At 37.2% G+C, this 21,090-nt stretch overlaps 1 protein-coding gene across 1 annotated transcript in view; it reads left to right on the plus strand.

Moving 5' to 3' along the window:
• Positions 1-2,037: 2,037 nt before the first annotated feature.
• The window catches only part of LOC127795115 (KRR1 small subunit processome component homolog), a 35,717-nt gene continuing 16,664 nt past the window's right edge, over positions 2,038-21,090 (plus strand). The window contains exons 1-3 of the mRNA XM_052326574.1: positions 2,038-2,294; positions 3,128-3,319; positions 6,506-6,582. Of these exons, the coding sequence (XP_052182534.1) occupies positions 3,130-3,319; positions 6,506-6,582 (267 nt within the window). The 5' untranslated portion in view covers positions 2,038-2,294; positions 3,128-3,129. The remainder of the gene's footprint in view (positions 2,295-3,127; positions 3,320-6,505; positions 6,583-21,090) is intronic.

The raw sequence follows: 21,090 nt of genomic DNA on the forward strand, positions 1-21,090 counted from the left end.
GGAAGTGGGCCGTTACACATTAACTCTTAACAGTATGCTTGTTAACGATACTTTTCTTCCTGTTGTTAATATTTTTATAGAGGAAAGCTTTAATGATGGGCGACGATGGGATTTTTCCCATCATTAAAACTTTTTAACGACATGAAATTTACTTTTAACAACTAGTTTTCCCCTCGTTAAAACCCTTAAACGGCAAAATGCATACACTTATGGGATTGCCAAAGCCTAAAGGGTCTTTGCCTGCTCTTTTTCTAAAGAAAATCATGTGAACTTTAATAAAGGACATGCAATTCCATCCAAAAGGACAAATTCATATTCCACCCTCTATACCAATTATAATCCAAAACTATTAACTCAATGCAAAAGTAGGTGGTGTGAATTGGATCTCAAATTTTTGGGTTTGGTTGCTTTGTCTCCCCTCCGGTCTTCTATTACTTTGTCCTATAGTTTAAGGTTGCAAATGAGCTCAGCTGTTTGCGAGCGGCTCAGTGCTCGACTTGTTAAAAACTCATTCGAGTTTATTCGTTAAGGTAAGTAAGTTGAGATTGAGTTTAACTTTAAAACTCGATTTGTAAATGAGTTGAACTTGAACTCAGTAAAGCTCCACTCAGTAGTTCGCGAGTTGGCTCGAATAGAGGCTAATGAGTTGGTTTGATTATAAACTTGTAAGATGGCTTGAATAGAGGCTCGCGAGCAAGCTCGATTATTGGTTCGTGAATATGCTTGTTTATAAATATATTAATAAATTTATTTATAATTTTATAAAAATATTATTTAATATAAAATTATCAAACTTTACATTATCATAATAATATCATTAATAGAATGTGTTGATAATAAGATATGTTGTGACTTGAAAATTAATTAATTAATTAATGTCTGAGCTTAATAGAATAATTATTGTTTTAATAGAGTAAGTAAATGTTTAGTTGAGTAACAATTAATAAGTATTATATTCAACTAATTTTTTTTTAATCAAGTAAGATCTAAACATTTAAATAATTAATAGATTATATACTTATTTTTTTCCGAATATATGATGGAATAACATTATTTGAATAAGCAAAGAGTTAATTGATTAAGGAGTACATTAGTTGAGTAACTATAACATTTAATCGAATAATAAATCTAGATTAAAATAACAAGTTTCTATACTCGTATTTTTAATCGATTAAGAATAAATATTAATCAATTAAAATTATATTTTATTTGAGTATCAAAAAGACTTAGTTAAATAAATATATATCTCATTCAAACAATACCTAGTTTATTCGACTAATGTTATATTAAATTTTAAAAATTAATTGTTAAAGATAGCATTAAATGCATATTTCAAATATTTTATCTATAAACAAAATTTATAAATTGACATAACATTGTACAACTTATAATAATTTTATTTAAAATTAATAATAGTTAATAATAGTTCTATAAAAAATTAATAATAATTTATAATGGTAATTAGAATTATTGTAAATTTTAAATAAGACTATTATGAATTATATAATATTACATCAATATATAAATACACATAAATAATATTGTTATTAAAATATAATAATTATTTAAAATATATAAACATTTGTACATATTTTGAGTAATATGCAGAATAATTTTTTTTTATTGTACATATTATATGTTGCAAAATACACCATACATTAATTTTTAGATAATACATATTTATTATATATCTTATTTTTTAATTCTAACTATTTATTTATGCTATTTGTATTTGTAAAGATATAGTGATTCATCAATATTTTATTATTCTATTTTGTTAAAATTTTATTATCCTATTTTGCCTCATATATTATGAATAAATTAAATTATTTCCAATAGACTTTCTATTAATTTAATAACAATTCTATATTTGTTTATAAATTTTTTGTTGTTGTTAAATAGTTTCACAATTAAAAATATCTATTTGTATTATCATCAAAATAAAATAAAAATTATATTATAATATATTTAATTATAAAACTTTTCAATTGCCGTTATTAATTTATTTACGTTATTAACAAATCACATTGCCCCAAATTTAGGGGCCAATTTGACACAGTTGTGTTGTGAACCAGTGGGCAGGCCAAGGCCCAGACATATCGAAGGAAGGAAACCTAGGGTTCCCCCTTCTGCCGACTGTGCTTGCAGTGAAGAGCCGTTGGTCTCTCAGCCGAAGGCAGTTATCCCCGTCGTACTCGCTGCTCTCGCCGCCTCGCCCCTCTCGCTGCCTCGCCGTCTCAGAGAGAGAGAGAGAGGTTTCTTCTTCTTATTCAATCCGTCCACTCTGCACATTGGTAACACTTCTCTTCCATTAATCTTCAATTTATCATGTGTAATCAACCGCTTGTCATTTGTGCAAGTGTTCCTCAATCTTTTTGGACAGTGTGTGTTTGATTCAACACAGAATTTGATCCTGTTTTGTTCCTTAGAAACCCTAAGAAAGCTGAAATGTCTTACTGTGAAATCTTTTGTTCCTTCGAACTCGAGCCCGGGCTCGCCAGAAGCTTGTCGAGCTCGAGCTTGGACTATGTTAACCGAGCTCGAGCCTGAGCTCAGATTTGCCGAGCTTAGCTCGGCTCGGCTCGATTGCAACCCTACCTCCACACTGTTTTTCCTTTTATTTTTTATTTTTTACCTCACTGTATTCTATGCAGAAAATTTTCTAGTTGGGTGGCTGAAAAATTTCTTTAGATCCCAATTCCTGAAGATCTTTGTAGAATGCCATTAATAAATTTGTAGTTTTTCAGTATGAAATCACAATGGTTTGAATTGGTTCCCTAGTTTATTTGGACCCATAAACACTCCTAACTGGACCTTTTAAAATCGAACTACCCTTGAAAAACAGTTTTCATATCGGTTATATAATTTCTAAAATGGTATCAGCAAGCTAGTATTCGACTATTCTTTGATACGAGACTTTTTGTTCTTAATGCCCAAATCAAAGCTGTGAAGTGACTTGTTCTGTAAATAATATTAGAAAAAGCAGACATGAACTGAACAGTCCAAATGAGAACTTACTAGAATTAGGGTTTATTCATCACTTGTAGGGCTCTGTAGATCAACTCCTGTAAAAATCAAAATCTCTTCTCTTTGCTCTATTAGTGAAGTTGAATCTGGTTTTTTTGAGGTATGGCGAATTCCGACACTAGCGATATCGAGAAGCCTAAGACAAAGCATAAGGGAAAGCATGACAAGCCTAAACCATGGGATGAAGACCCCAACATCGACCACTGGAAGATTCAGAAGTTTGATCCTTCCTGGAATGATACTGGCATGCTCGAAGTCAGCTCCTTCTCTACCCTTTTCCCTCAGTATAGAGGTAAAACAAAAGCTCTTCTATATCCTTCTTCCAAACCCTACTGTACTTGTTAACTCAAAATTTGATGGGTGATGCAACCAAACAAATAACCTATGTGCATGAGGTGCCTGTGAGTTATTATGTGATGGTGTGATTGTTTGGTTTTCTTTTCATGTATCTGTATATGATGTTGATTGCCTTTTGCATTATAAGTTATTGATGGAGGTCTGCTTGCATTACTTTCCTGTCCGAATGTACTATTGGGTTAGAATTTTTGTCAAGGATGCCGTCACTAGTTTTGGTTTGTTTTGATACAAAAGAACTTTTAACTTTATTATTTTAGATTAGTACTTTTGAATCATAGGAGCAACTGTGTATCTGCCACTTCAGTAAGTTGCATAAACATTTTGTAGGTATTGGGGATATATTATGCATGAATAATATAGTAATAAGAGGAGGAACTATGACAATGAAATGGGATGAAAGAGTGAATAAGATATGTGTTTGGTGCCAACTCCTCTACACCACTCCATTACACCTAACTACCCTAATACATAACTGTAAATAATAACTGAACAAAGATATAACAACTGAAAAAAAGAAACTTCATAATTCAAGGTCATGACAAGTGGCAGTATCCTCACTGCATACCATTTTTATGTTTTGATAATGGTCTAACTCTAGCCACGAACCATTCATTTGGTTATAGTATTTTGTGACAGTCAACCCTCCTTGTTCAGTGTTACTGATCTTTGTTTTAACTTCAAAAATTACCAAGGCATCTTGGATCTTAGAGTAAGTCTGTTTTACAGTTTCCCAAATTTCTTTTGCTGAAGCCAAAAACGTATAATTCTTACTCACGTCGAGTTGCATGGCATTCCACAGCCATGACATAATCTGGGAATCTTCTGTTGGGTTTTTGCATGGAGAATTATGTCTAGAAGATGAAGATAATAGAACCTGTTTGAAGAATGAGTGGGGCTGGATTTTTTCTAAGATAGATTAGTTAACTTAGATGTTATATTATGAGGGATATTTTAGTCTTTGTATAGGCTAAATAGTTGGTCTTGTAATTAACGTCCCTATGGTTTATAAATAGGAGGTGAGGGCTAGGTAGTCGGTCATAACAACATTCGTTCATTCAATTGTGTCTCTGAATGCAAGTGAGATTGCCGAGAGGGAGAAAAGGCTTTGAGAGTGAGAGTCTTTGTAATCTCTTGTGTGAGGGAAGTGAACTTGTGTGATAGAGAAAAGAGAGTTCTTGTAATCTTGTTCAACGGTTTCTAGTGGATTTTGCTCTCGGGATCAAGGCTGGATGTAGGATTGCATATTGCAATTTGAACCAGGATAAATCAGCGCCTACTGCTTGGTTTGGTTGTCTCTTTTACTTAATTTCCTTGCTGTTCATTTCATTTCCAGTTTGCATTTTCTGTTGTGGGTGATTTCCGGGTGAGGAGTGTTGAGAGATTGGCAAACTAAGAGTATTGAATTGAATTTCTAAGAGCTCCTAATCCTAACATCTTCAATATCCCATGCCGGGAAGGTAGGATCAGTGGCTTTAGGAGGAGGTGCAGTCAGATGATTGATCTTCCGACGGCCCATTACAAGTAGTTTCTACTGTCTAGACGGTAGGATTGATGGATTTCAGGCAGTTCTTTGGCTCTGGCTTGGTTTGGTTGCTCAGCTGGGGCTGATTCTCTAGTTGTCATGCATGGGGTGACTTTTGAAATCTCATACACGATCACCTTTGCAATGGGGTCAGAAACAAGGTAGCAATGAAGGCTTGGTTAACAAGAATAGGCAGAGGAGGAATAGGGACGTGCAATGATGGCACAGTAGGGTTTAGGGACTTAGAAAGGTATCATAGGCTCTGATACCATGTTAGAAACTGAAACTGAAATTGAATAATTCTTTTTTCATGTATGATATGTACACGATGAGTCCTCTTATAGAGGAGGAAAGATACAACATAGGAAACACCAATCTCACACAAAAGGAAATATACATATGTACATCTTTTAGGAAAGTTTCCTAAGTCTGATTTAGGCAAGTATCCTAAAACAGATTTGGAAGCTTCTAATCTCGCACACACATGCCATTCCTCTTTCATAAATTCACGAGAACTAACATATGTATTTTTTTTGGTGGTTGTACTTCGCTATTGTAGTAGTTGTACCTTTCAGTTGTACTGTAACCAAAAGGATAGAACAGTTTATAAATAGGTTAGATTAGTTAGAGGATGTTCATAGTTGAATGATAATTGAATTCTTATTTCTCTTTCAACTTTGACCTCTCTCGTTCCCTTCTCATTTCTCTATTCTTCCCTCTCAATTCTCTGTTCTCCCTCAATTCTATCTGTTATCTCCCACTTTCTGTTCTAACCCTCCCTCCAATTCTCTCTGGTCTCGGTATTTTCCTACTAAAACCCTAGGTACATGACAGCTTCCCCCTTTGTGAGGGTCATGGGAAGGTAATATTTATTCATATTCTTTCTTCTTTTATGTTTTTTTTGGCAAAAAGGCTATTTCCACAACTTGAACATGTGACCTTCTAGTCACAATAGAGCAACCCTACCATTTATGAACAAACTTTGATGGTGATGTAAGAAGTAACTGAATAGTGATTTGATGGAGATGACTATGTCTTTCAATGTTACTGTGCATCCTGTAACACTATTTATCACTATTTACTCGATGTTTTATTTCTCAGATTACATCAATCAATCATATCAGTCATTTGTAGATAAATTCTCCTCAATTTGTGCATCAAGTTATATTTCTGACTGTATATTGACCTTGGCAACCTGTTTAATGTTCTGTTGGAATTGTCTCTGCTCTGGGATTCTGTAAAACAAATTATTTCTACTCGGGTTACAGTTTGCATCTTGGGTCCTCAGACTGAGATCCTCCAACCTTGGTACGATTGTCGAGTTTTCGCACCTCTATTTCCCTTTACCGAGTTATTCAAATTATCCCAAAACATCAAATTTCTCATACAATAATACTTAGTTACTCTGATTATGGGGCATGGATACATATCAAGGACTTGGGTAGATTTTGAGTGTTTCAGGAATCCAATGTATTCTGTATCTATTTCATGCATTTGAATAACAATTATGTGAAAGTATTTATTCCTTGCTGAAACTTGTTGCATTACAAGGCAGTTTTCTGGTTTTGTAATTGCGAGCCTTTATCTTGTTCTGTGTAGAAAAATACTTGCAAGAAGCTTGGCCTATTGTGAAAAGTGCTCTAAAGGAGTATGGGGTTTCATGTGAGTTGAATTTGGTAAGTGCTTTTGCTTGTGTATATTATTTAACTTTGAGAATAGATAATCTGGACAAGGTGCTTTTGTTGGATAATCCCTTTAATTGAAACAAGTTAATCAATCACAGGTTTCATAGCCTTCATATACTGCATTGAGCCACATAGAAATTCTTTAGTGCCACTGAGCTTAATTTGCTATCTTGTAGAATATTGGCTGCTTCAATTCTCCAGCTGCATGTTATCCACAGAGATTGCTTAACTCTAATCATCATGTTATCCACAGAGATTGTTAACTCTAATCTTGGGAATGATGGAGTCAGGTTAGGTTATTCAGGTTGTATTGATTGGCCTAAATTGGTTGTAGCCCCCCCCCCCCCCTTTTTAAGAATATTAAAGAAGGCAATTTCTTCAAATTGAGAAGAAGTAAAAAGTATGAATAAGGATAGAGATACATACATGATTGTAAGATGCAGTGACAAGGAAAAAAAGAGGCCACAGATACGACAAAGATATATGACAACAAAAAAGATCTTTTATCCTTCATGTCTACGAAAATGACCTGTACACACTACAACGAGTACAAGTTGTACAACACCAGTTAATGGTCTAATTCACAATTGGGAATGGTAATAATTAATAACCATAACCATTTGAGAATACTAATCAACATTTGGTTTTCATTAAAAAACACTAAAGTATTCATATTCCCAGCTTGTAACCTTATTATTTTTATAAATACAACTAATGACCAACTTTTTAACCTTTTGTATACTCCAAGCTCAACAAAACTTTCACTATGGACCTACCAGCAGCGTGTCTGAAACATACTCTTTTTCCTATGAGTCACCGGCAGTGTGTCTAAAACACCATATTGCACTGCTCGTGTGTGCTCTAGATACGACACTATTTTGCGTGCCTGTGCTTTATTTGCAATAAAGCTTGTGAAGCAGTTGCAAGTGTCAATAAATAAATCTGGAAATGAAGAATGAGAGAGAGAGAGAGAGAGTTATTAAAGCATATTTAAGTTTCACAACATGGATGATGACTTGAACATAGTGAGATGGCTATTGATTTTCTTGGTGAGGAAGGTAAAGAAGTTATCTATTGATTAGGACTTGGCTAAGAATTAAAGTTTGCTTTGATACCAATTGATGTAGAACTAGGGATGCAATCAAACATAACATGCAATAACACTTTTGTTTACCAATTCAATGATCAAAGGCTGCCCTTAACACCCCCCCCCCCCAAGCCTAGGGTATTACAGAGGATTCTTGACCCTTCTACTTGGGGAGGACACTCAACTAGTTGATATCAACTCAGGATAGTTGGGTTTCCAGCAACTAAACACGTCCTCCTACTCATCAGGCTAGAAAAATTTGGAAGTGTGATACCCTTCTTGGTGAGTACTCCCTTTGCATTGAACTTACCTGAAAGTGAGCTCTCTGCATTCTGCACCTATGAGATTTAATATACATTTACCTAACCTTGCAACAACATCATTCATAATCCAACATACAAACAAAATCCACTGATTGACAAAATCGAAAATCCATCCTAGGGAAAGGCATAAATAAATATAAAAGGAAAAACCAAGCCTTCTAACTCTTATATGCATACGTTCTCCAAAAACAAAACAAGCCAATATAACCTAACCTCAGGCTAGGAATTACATCCAAAAACATCAAATTACAAACCAAAATGTTTTTCAATTAAATCTACATCTTCAAACCTCACTCAAATCTACAACACCTGTTCTTTGACCTCCACACAGTTGCCATTTATTTTCTTGCCTTAAATGGAACCTGTAATAACGGTAAGAACAGAGGAAGAAATAACATGAGCGACATGCGCTCAGTAAGGCCTACCTACAGGTGCGTGGGTGCCTTGTAAGTGCAAGTCTCAAACAAATTGCAAAAACCACCCGGTCATTTCGCGTAACCAGTTTGAGTTCTCAGTTGCTTTGCACACTTTTCATTCGGCATTTCTGTGTTAGTCCACCCAAATCCAGATTAGGCATTTACAAACCCAATTGTACAACTTCTTGCTATTTCTAGGTTAGTCGACCTAAATCTAGATTAGGGCATTTATGGACCCAACTGTATGATTTCCCTCATGAATCCACGTCTTATTCCCTTAATATCCTAAACATTTTTCAAAAAACTATGCAATATTCACATATCAATCCTTGAATTCTCACAAATATCATATTGATGCGGGTCACCAATCAAGACTCAGCCCAAGGCTGACCCAACCAAACCAGAACAGTATCACCAGAATAGTAGCGCCAGAATAGTATTTTAATACTTCATATGTTTTAGGATTCTAATTGATTTAGGATTTTACTTTATGTTTCTACTTGATTTAGGATTCTACTTTATGTTTTTACTTGATTTAGGATTTTATTTCATGTTTGATTAGGGTTTTATTTTTATTAGAATTCTAGTTGACTTTTATTTAGAATTTATTTCTATTAGGATTTTAGTTGGATTTTGTTTACAAATATTAAATGAATTTGGATTAGCCAAACACTATAAATATACTTAGAATCTAGAGTTTGTAATCAAGTTTTTTCAATACAAATTTAAGCAAACTATTTGGGTTTTCTTAGCAAAACAAGTCTTGTTTTTGCGTCTTCTTGAAAGTCAAACTTCATTCATTGAAGTTTGTTAGTTTAAGGGTTTATTTTGGTGTCTCTTTTTCACACCCACGCTACATGCTGCATCATGTGGTATCAAAGCGGTTCATCAATCAATCAGATGACCAATCTTGAAGGTAACGGTAGCAACCAGTTTCATGACGATGATCGGGAGCTGCTTGCGGTTTGGAGAGCAATCGAAGAACAACGGGAAATAACTCGTACAATGCAGCAGCAATTGGAGCGAATCCGCAACCAATTGGGTGTTTTACAACGAGTTAAGGATAATCGGAATCCGACTAATGGCGTGAATCAAGCTGGCTACGTTAAATCGGGAAGACCAGTCATTAATTCTGTCCTCATTAATCCTAGAAGACTAATGATAGATGGTAGCAATGACGAGGATGATCTTGGTCGTATGTGTCATGAACCTAGGGTTCATAACAAGTTTGGAATTGGCAATCGAAAGGATCTGATTGAATAGGACTGAAACATAATGATTTAAGAGGGAAATTTGGACAGAAATGGGGGAAGGATGTATAGAGAAATGAGAGAGAGCAATAGAGAGAAACAAGAGGGGGAAGGGAAAGAATTGTAGAGAGGGGAGAAAGCAGTAGAAAGAGGGAGAGATATTGAGAGAAATGTTAGGGAGAGAATTAGAGTTTCTTTCATTCAATTCAAGCATAATCATCTCCTCTTACAATGGGCCTTTTTATAGGCATAGGTAGCTCCTTAACTAATTTCTAACAGCACCCATGTGCTCCTAATAAACAACCAAATATCTCCTAACAAACTAATATAAGCCTATTACAATATTATTCCTTTATTATATCCCTATCACAATATTACTTTTCTAATTCTCCTAGGGATATGACAATCCCCCCCCCCCGGAAATGTTTCTTGTCCCCAAGAAACTTATTAACACCTAGCCATTGCTTCTTTATCCAATGCCCATCTTCACCCAATGGTTTCTTTTTCGCTTTTCCTTCTTCTTATCTTGTTTTTCCCTTTTCTTTTGCCTTCTCTTTTCTTTTTCCTTAGTAGCAATAGCATTATGGCTTGCTGCCACACCAATGGAAACATGAATGAGAAAAACATCAAGGGTCTCGGTCCCTTCAACAAAGAAGTCCTTCCTTTTTTTTTTCTTTCATCTTGTTTCGCTTTATCCTTATGCGTCCTCCATTGCTGCAGATGCGCCGTTAATCCTACAACCCCATCCTCCAACTCTTCGGGTTGTAATGTTAACTTTGCTTTGTCTTGTGTGCCCGTGCCTATGACATACATGTGGGATGTTCCAAGCAAGGTTCCTAATGCAATCCTTTGTTCCTTTTCTTTAGACTCCTTATTTTGCTGTTTCCGGAGATCAATGGCATCAGGAGTCTCAGCACTAGTGGCAGTGCTTGAGAGACTGCCAATTGATTGAGTGCCGTCCTCCACTTTCTCCTCCCCAATCTTTTCTTCCATGTACTCCTTAGCCTTCTCCATAGCTAAGACCAAGGGAGTAGTATGTTTAGACCTTTTCATATCTTCAGTAGGGGCCTCCTCTAGTGAAAATACTTTTACTTGTTGGTAGTTAGAGTACACCAAGGATTTACTTTCAGCAAGGCTGTCCTCCTTCGGTTGCTCCACTTTAAGGAATTCTTCCTTGTTAAAACTCCCGCGATAATCATCGAAGTATTCAATGAAAAAATTGTAATGATATTTCTTGATTAGTATCATTGCAAACTCCTGTAGCTTCTCGCGGAACATACAACCAAATTCCTCGCACTCTTCCTGAATCCCATTGCTTGTTCCTTTATCCCTTTGGCTAGACTCATTCTCAAACTTCTTTCCCCATTTTTGATTCTTCCGGCTACACTGTTGCTTATCCTTGTTTCTGTCAACTGAAAATGCAGCCTTCTTTAGCTGCCATTGAAGCTCTATTCCAGCTGAAAATGAGGCATTTATTTGCTACAATTGAGGCTCCAATGGTCTCCTACGTGCATTGCTTCCCAAGGTTTCACGAGCAGGACATCCCATTGAAAATGCAGCATCCTTCGGCTGCAATTGAGACCCCATGGCCGACATCTCACGAACATGACACTTGGAAGACCAAGGGATAGGGGTTCTATACATACCGCTCTTCTTCAAACAAGCTAACCAAAATTCAAAGCCGAAATTAACCCTTGTTTCCCTTTGCTCATAGCCTCAAGCACCAACAATAATGAGCTGGAAGCATCCACTTCTCACACGGAATCTACGGCTTACGACTAATGAGCACCACCTCACCCACTGTTTCAAGAAGTCGCCTAGACTTAATCCACCTCAAACGGAACCCACCAAGAGCTGGGTCTGCCTCGCCTTCAATTCTGCACTCAATTAAATCAAGCAGAAGGAGTTGGCGGCCAAGACTCTACTCGATTAACTCAGTTGGAAATTTCTCTGGATTGAATCGCACTTGTTGATGTTCAACGATTGTTCCTTAGGTTCGGTTAGACTTGTGCTCTCTAATGGAAAGCTTCGCACCCAATTAGTCGGCAAATTTTGCTTAGCCTCTCGTCTCCTTCCTCCGGTTTCGCTCTACCTGCAGTCACTTCCAGACGCGAACCTCTTGCCAGTGATAACCCAACCAGTGATGCATCAACGCTACCTATCTCAGATTCTGCCCAATCACCGACCAAACCACGATCGCCTAAAACTCGCTGCACAACCGCGATAGTTTGGAACTCTTGCGCTAGTTGTGACCGCCTAGTCGTTCGCGTCAACCTCTGATCACCCACTCCAGTCGCGACCTTCTGGGCCGAGGACCACTAGCAGATGGCAGCTCCTAGAATTTGCCTGGGTTGCCGAGAATCATGGCCGTATCTTACCTCCTTGTGCCTCGGAATTAGTTCCGAGATTCAATGGCCATTTTCGTCTTCAGAATTCGAACAGGAGTGTCTCTAATCTACAACTGAATTGATGATCAAATCCACCCGCGGAATTCACTACTCCAATTGTTCTTTCTAGCTAATTTTGCGATCGCTTTCAATTCCCAAAATCACATAAACTCACTGCTAGTTCAATTGCTACACCCACTCCCGAGTCCAAATCACAACACCCATTGAATCGCTAATACTTCGGATCCCACATGCGATCTCCTTGATTCGGCCATTACTTCCAGAATTCAAGCGCACAGCCTGATTCGCTCCTGGATGCTTAGGACTACCAATTTTGTTGAATTCACCGGACCACTTGAATCACCTCAAGCCCCGCTGCCTCAATTGCGTAACTCCTTGAGAATTGGTCGGATGTTGCTTCCCTCCTAGATCGCTGACAATCACGGCCTACATCGTCGGAATTGCTTCATCTTTCCCTTTCGAACCGTTTCACCAGATTTCATCACTGAGAGTCCTTCGTTGGAAATTACTCGCGTCCAGAAGTAGTAGCCCCGACCCAATTGGAATTCGTCTGGCTAGCTTGTTGCCGAAATCCGCCTTACCGCAATCGCCAAGGGAAATCGCTCACTTCACACTAGTCGCCTTCAACTGGAATCAAATCCACAGCCAAGGATTGACTGCTCCGATACCATTTGTCATGAACCTAGGGTTTATAACAAGTTTGGAATTGGCAATTGGAAGGATCCGATTGAATAGGACTGAAACATAATGATTTAAGAGGAAAATTTGGACAGAAATGGGGGAAAGATGTAGAGAGAAATGAGGGAGAGCAATAGAGAGAAACAAGAGGGAGAAGGGAGAGAATTGTAGAGAGGGGAGAAAGCAGTAGAAAGAGGGAGAGATATTGAGAGAAATGTTAGGGAGAGAATTAGAGTTTCTTTCATTCAATTCAAGCATAATCATCTTCTCTTACAATGGGCCTTTTTATAGGCATAGGTAGCTCCTTAACTAATTTCTAACAGCACCCATGTGATCCTAACAAATAACCAAATATCTCCTAACAAACTAATATAAGCCTATTACAATATTACCCTTCTAATCCTTCTAGGGATATGACAGTATGATAGCCAACCTTAGTGGTAAAGGGGTTAGGAGGAATGCGCAACAACACAACCATTAAGGAAACGATGAGTATAAACTGAAGAATGACTTTTTGATGAGTTTGGAGCTTGATTTTGAAGATTATGTTATCCCAACAACCTCGACGTTTGCAAACTCAGGTCTAATTTATGCTACTAACATGATAGAAACTCCAATGTTGTTGACTCATATTGGGGTATTTTCCAGTTTCGAGGGCTCAGGCATTACTTTGCAACCCATGGATGGTGGTGTTTCTTTTGATCGGCTTGCGACTGTAAAGAAGATGGAGGTCATGGTAGCAAATCCTTCTACAGTTTATTCAAGCTCTGGCATGGTTGAATCGAAGGCAATAAGAGCATATTCACCTTTGCGATTGCAAAAGCAAGATGGTTATATGGGTCTCTTTGCGGATAGGGGTGTTGGATCTCCTAGACTAGTTAACTTGGGTAGTGCAATTGCTTTTGATTTGAATCCAAAATTAGATTCCGAAACTAAGAATGCTGTAATAGCTGTTGTTATAGCTGATCAAGTGCTTAGACCAGATGAGGATTCAAGCATCAATATTTTAAGTGATAGAGAGACTGCTGGTAGTCATGGAATAAGGCTTTATTCAAAACAGTTGCAAAAAAATGCTTCTTCAGGCAATAAAAATCTATGAATGAATTCAAAAGCTGATGAGGAGTCAAAATAAAGAAAGCTAATGAGAGCAGAAGGACCTGTGATAATATCTACCAAAATAGAGAAGCGCTCAAGGTGGAATGCTCAACATCCTCAATCTAACAATAATAATACAGTGGAGGTAGAGGGCAACAAACATGGCAAAGGCTGGACCCATGCCAACACAGATATGGCTAAGAAGGGGAGAAATGTCTTTGTTCATGTTCCCTTAGCAGAAAAACTCAAGTGGTTCAGGAAGATGTCAAGCAAAAGTTGCACAAATAAGGCGACAACTGACAAGCATAGGAAGCACAAGGTATTTGAGATTGGAGATGAAGTCATGATATTCTTGAAGAAGGAATGGATTCCAGCAAGACAATAGAACAAGCTCAAGCCAAAGAGGTATGATCCTTACAAGATTACAAAGAAGATCAATGATAATGCTTATGCTGTGGATTTGCCTAATCATATGGGTATTTCCAAACTTTCAATGTGGCTAATCTTTTTTTGTATTTACCGGACGTGGATTTGTCCTACCCAGATCAAAATTCGAGGTCGAATTTTTTCTCAAGTGGAGGTGAATGATGCGGTCACCAATCAAGATTCGGTCCAAGGCTGACCCAACCAAACCCGGAACAATATCACCAGAGTAGTAGCGCCATAATAGTATTTTAATACTTCATATGTTTTAGGATTCTACTTGATTTAGGATTCTATTTTATGTTTCTACTTAATTTAGGATTTTATTTCATGTTTCTACTTGATTTAGGATTCTATTTCATGTTTGATTAGGGTTTTATTTTTATTAGAATTCTAGTTGACTTTTATTTAAGATTTATTTTTATTAGGTTTTTAGTTAGATTTTGTTTACAAATATTAGATGGATTTGGATTGGCCAAACACTCTAAATATACCTAAAATCTAGAGTTTGTAATCAAGTTTTCTTAATACAAATTTAAGCAAACTATTTGGGTTTTCTTAACAAAACAAGTCTTGTTTTTGCATCTTCTTGAAAGCCAAGCTTGGATTATTGAAGTTTGTTATTTCAAGGGTTTATTTTGATATGTCTTTTCCACACCTACGCTATACGCTGCATCACATATTGATCCTAAATTTTATAAAGAAGTCATTTTGGGCTCATAATTTCCCGAAAACCTTATTTAGGCCTAAAACTTAGCACATGGAGTGCGCTTAACTGCAAATGATGCCTTAAATCACATTGAGGCCCCAAAGTTTGTAAATAACTCATTAGAACCCTATCTTTTCCAAAAATTAAACAAAGGCCCTTACCTTTCCAAAACTTCCACGAAAACCCAAATACATGGAAAAACCAACACATGTAAATTCATAACGTGCATTCCAGGGCCATTCTTTATATCATTCAATACTCAAGCTTTCGGGTTTATTGCATTTAAGCCCCTGAAGTTTAACAAACTTACACTTGATAGAGTACTTTTCTTATTAGTTCAATCTTCACCTAATTTCTTGCTAGATCTTCATGTGCTAGACTTTCTCAACATACTAGGGACTTTGTTTGACCAAAATATACACCTGATCATCAAAAGAATTGAGGAAATGAAGGTCACTGGAAGCTGTCCAGTCCACACAGCTGGCTGCAGCTTCCTTTTCTTGTTCAATTTTTCTTGCTTCTTCAAACTCGAACTACAAATGCAAGACATTCACAAAAAACTAGTGAGTGAATGGAAGAAGAAAGTATAAATGGATTGTAGGAAAAGTCAGCAGAAAACTCACTGGAAACCATCCTTTAGCTAAGGCAGTTTATTGGCTGGAACTGCAGCTTCACCGCAGACCGTTTCTTCTCCTTCCTCTCCTTTATCCAGTGAGTTGGTCTACCCATGTTGGCGACTGCCCCTTCACTTCTTTCGCTCTCCTTTCTTGTTTCTCCTTGCGTTTTCTTTGTCCCTCATTCTTGGCTGGAATGGCCATGTGTTTTCCATATATTTATTTTGTGGAAATTACAGATTAGCCCCCTTTATTATACTTATCCCACTTTAACTTTGTTCAATTCTCAGAAATTCCCAAATTGCCCTTAAATTCTGACACTTATTAATCTCTTCCAGGTTTATTAATTTTTCCATCCCAACTCTAAACTTTTAATTCTTAACTTCCCCAGCCTCCAGGATTCCTTAAAATTAGTCCCAGGGTTCACCTTCGGGGTACATGTGTGCCCGTTTTAAGAATTTCTTTAACCTGGGCCCCTTAACTAATTGGTTTTCCCGTTTTGGGTGTCTGCATTCCTTTGGGTCCTTTATTTCACCCAAACTCACTTCAGGGTTGGTACTGGAACAGAATCAAACCCCCATATAGGTTCAGTTAACTGTCCTGAATTCCCTCCCAACATTCCAGTTTTCCAGGCTGGTATTTTGGTTATCTGGGCACTGTACCTATTTCGGGATCAGATCTTGCCACCGAACTCATCTTGAGTTCCTCATCGTCGTTTCACTCTTACATGAGACTTTCTGAGGTACAGAGTTTGCCCTTGCAGATGATTCGGTACTTTCTTGGCCCATCAGTTGTTAATCCTCAAATCAGCTCCTTTCAACTCTCACTCATCCACCTTAATCCTTGGATTTACCTTTAAACATGTCTTATTAATTAAATTAAAATAAGCATGTAATACCGGGTATTACACTGCCCTCCAAAATAACATTAAGATAAGAATTTTAACTAAAGAAATAAAGAATTTGATTAAAAAACAAAATGGAGCTGGTAATGCTCTAATTTCTAACTTTAATCTAGAGTAGGCTATCCTAAAATTTCTAGTTTTTTGTTATCCATCATCCCTCCCATCCCATCAATCTTATGTAGGACCCCAATTCTGCAATTTTTGACAAGCATGATTACACACTGTTTGAACCCTTGTTTAAACCCAATGGCAATAGAGGGAAATGTGTCTCTGTCCCAGGGACAACCAGGTCTATTCAGAAAAACCCAGAGATATCTTGAACCTTTTCCACTGTTTCATGTTTTGCATGATTTATAAACTTTTTATGAAGCATTTTTCTCCTTTTTCTCTTATCTTGTTTGTTGGCTGCATAGCTAGGGATGGCAGCAGCTAGAGATGAGGTTTCTTTGTTAACCTTACTTGTGGTCCTTGGTGGTTATGGTCATTAATACTTCTCATTGTTTTTATTAGCAATGGTACACAGTATTTTTCTGGAGGACTAATTCTCTCTTAGATTACCATTATATATGATTTCATCAATTGTTTGATGTTGCTATTTTTATCTTTCAGTTCTAGAGGTCTTTTCCTTTTTATATATGTGTATATATATATTCATGTCATGCATGTTAAAATATGATATCACCGAGAAACAAATCAGAGAGGAATAGAGAGAGAGAACTGATTTTGTATTAGCTCTGTTTCCCAATACAGAAAATGAGGACTATGCTGATATATATAATCAGCCAGCCTCTGATACAAGACTACTGCATAAAGCAAATGCTTAATTTATAACCAGCAAGCTTAATAGAAAGTTAACAGAAAAACTAAACATAGAAAAGACTAACTAAAGGTTAGTTAGTCATGTCACGTGGTCTCCAACATTCTCCCTCAAAACAAACTTCCTGTTAGCAGCTGATTGTTCTTCATTTGTCTTAGAGTGAGCTTCTCTAACATTCCCCCTCAAAACAAACTTCCTGTTAGCAGCTGATGGTTCTTCATTTGTCTTAGAGTGAGCTTCTCCAACAGAAGCAGGAGGCAGCCGTATACCTAGATTAGCACAAAGCAACTGAAATCTGGTCTTAGGAAGACTCTTAGTAAAAACATCAGCTAACTGATTAGACGTAGGAACATATCTAATCTCCACTTCACCCTTCTCAACCTTCTCTCGAATAAAATGAAGATCAATCTCAAAGTGTTTTGTACGAGCATTAAATATCGGGTTTTCTGCAATGCTCCTAGCTACCATGTTGTCGCTCCAAATAATTGGCGTAGGATGAGATTTAAATTCCAATTCAGAAAACAAAGAAACTAGCCACATTATGTCGGTGACACCTTGAGCAATGGCTCGATACTCAGCCTCTTCAACTGACCGAGCTACAACTGTTTGTTTTCTTGAACTCCACACCACTAAATTGTTGCCAAAAAAAACACATACACCACTGGTAGACTTCCTTGTAACTTTACAACTTGCATGATCAGCATCACTATAGACTAAAAGTGGGAGATCCGAAGGAACTGGAGAGAAAAACAGTCCTTGGCCAACAGAACCTTTGAGATAACGCAGTAAGCGTTTGCAAGCCACCCAATGTTGCAGTTTAGGAGAGGAAAGAAACTGGCTAAGCTTGTTAACAGCAAAAAAGATGTCAGGTCTGGTGTAAGTCAAATATTGTAAAGAACCAATAATTGTCCTATACAATGAAGGATTAGAAAACAGTTCACCCTCAGATGTTAATGCTCCAGTGGAAGTCATAAGAGTGTCACAAGGTTTACATGCAAGCATCAAGGTTTTGCACTAAGTCCATACTTATTTGCTTTAGTAATTGATGAACTTACTAAAGATATTCAGACAGAGGTGCCATGGTGTATGCTATTTGCAGACGTCATAGTGTTGGTGGATGAAACAAAAGAAGGAGTGAACACTAAACTTGAGTTATGGAGAAACAATTTAGAATCTAAGGGATTTAAATTAAGAAGAAAGAAAACATAATATATGGAATGTAAATTTAGTAAGAATGCAAGAATGGAGGATGTTATAATAAAATTGGAAGACCAAATCTTACAAAGAAAAGATCATTTTCGATATTTGGGATCAGTGATTCAAAAAGATGGAGAAATTTATGAGGATGTCACACATAGAATTAAGGCAGGTTGGCTAAAATGGAGAAATGCATCGGGGGTGTTATGTGATGGTAAAATCCCATTAAAACTGAAAGGAAAATTCTATAGGACAGCTATAAGACCAGTTTTGTTATACGGCTCAGAATGTTGGGCAGTCAAATACCAGCATGAGCAAAAGACGATCGTAGCAGAGATGAGGATGTTAAGATGGATGTGCGGCCATACAAGAAAAGATAAAATTAGAAATGAAGTTATTCGTAATAAGATATGAGTAGTGCCAATAAAGGAGAAGATGAGAGAGACTAGACTAAGATGGTTTGGTCATGTAAAAAAGAGACCAAGAGACGCTCCTGTGAGGAGAGTTGATGAAATGAAATAATTAGTCAAAAAAGAGGTAGAGGTAGACCTAAGAAGACTTTGGGAGAGACATTAAAGTTTGATATGAAGTGTATGGACCTCAATGAAGATGTGACAAAAGACAGAAATACATGGAAGCCTAGAATTCATGTAGCCGACCCCACATAGTGGGATAAAGGCTAGATATGTTGTTGTAATCAAGATATCATCAACATATACCAAAACATACATAACAAACTGATCAGTCCTCTTGATGAACAAAGAGGCATCAGAAATAGCTCTAACAAAACCTCAAGAATGCAGAGCTGATCGTAGCTTGGTATACCAAACTCTAGGTACTTGTTTAAGACCGTAGAGTGACTTTCTAAGTTTACAGACATGAGTAGGAAACCGATCATCAACAAAACCCTTTGGCTGGACCATAACCACATCCTCATGAAGATCACCATTTAGGAAAGCGTTTTTCACATCCACTTGTTGAATATCCCAGCCAAAAGTCACTGCTAGAGTGAACAAAACTTTGATCGTAGGGGCCTTAACAACTGGACTGAATGTCTCCTCAAAATTAATGTCGGGTGTTTGATGAAATCCTTTTGCTAAAAGCCTAGCCTTATGTTTAAGTATTGTACCATCAGAGTTATACTTCACTTTAAACACCCATTTGCAACCAATCAGATTCAAATCAGGAGAAAAGGGAACCAAATCCCATGTATGATTGAGTTGCAAAGCTGAGAACTCATCAGTCATAGCTTGAACCCACTGGGAATCTAACAAGGCCTCACTAACTAAAGTAGGTTCGAGGGAACTAACAAGGATATGAGGAGAAGGATGAAGAGAAGCAAGAAGTTTGGTCTTGGACCAGGTTTGCATAGGATGAATAGAAGGAGCTGAGGCAGGTATAGAGGTAGATATCCGGGATTGAGATCTGGTGGCCACAGGACTGGATTGAGATACAGTAGTTGAGACACGACAACTATTTGTATCCATAGGAGAAGAATGTACAGGCTGGTTCCCTCTAGAAGATTTAGACAACGGAAGGGATTGAAACACAATGGTGGAAAGTCCACCAGAGGTAGAGGAGGACAAAGAAGGCAATACAGGTGCAGGAAACAACTGGTTATAGGGAAACTTAGCTGGATTGAATTTTACATGACAAGAAACATAGATTCTCCCAGAAGGATGCAAACATTTATACTCAGCCTGACCATAGCTATACCCAATGAAAATACATTTAGTAGAATGAAAATCAAACTTGTGGTTATGATAAGGCCGAAGATAAGGAAAACAAGTACAGCCAAAGAGCTGTAACTTAAGATAATTCGGCTGCTTATGAAAAAGAGCTTCAAATGGAGAACAAAAGTTGAGGGGAGAGGAAGGTAGAAGATTAATGGTGTGCACAGCAGTGCTGAAAGCTGCCACCCAAAACTTAAGAGGCATGTTGGCATGAGACAATAGAGTAAGCCCCATTTCAGCTATATGCCTATGTTTAGGTTCAGCTACTTCATTTTGCTGATGAGTATAGGGACATGTGAACCGAGGTTGAATACCATGATGACGGAGATAAGGAATAAAAGCCTTAAATTCGCCACCATTATCAGTTTGTAGAGCCTTAAGTTTGGTCTGAAAGTGATTGTCAATAAGTTTGTGAAAGGTTATAAAAACAGACAATGCATCAGATTTAAGTTTCAGAGGATATAGCTAGGTGTATCGTGTGTATGCATCTACAAAAACAATATAATACCGATAACCTTCAATAGAAATAGTAGGTGAAGGTCCCCAAAGGTCAGAGTAGATTAATTCGAAAGGTTGTTTTGCTATTATAGAGCAATCAACAAATGATAATTGATGTAGTTTCCCAACGTTACAAGAATCACAAAAGGATAGAGTAGAACTAGAGCAAGGAATGTGAATTTTATTCAACACCATTTTCAGAACATTAAAAGAGGGATGGCCTAATTTGGCATGCCATTGATTACACAATGCACCGTTAACAGCTACATTTACAATCATAGGCAGTTCAGGAGAAACTGAAACTGGCCTATTACATTTATTTGCTGAAAGAAAAGTTCTACTAGAAC

This window comes from Diospyros lotus, chromosome 2, assembly GCF_014633365.1.
Source record: "Diospyros lotus cultivar Yz01 chromosome 2, ASM1463336v1, whole genome shotgun sequence".
NCBI lineage: Eukaryota > Viridiplantae > Streptophyta > Magnoliopsida > Ericales > Ebenaceae > Diospyros > Diospyros lotus.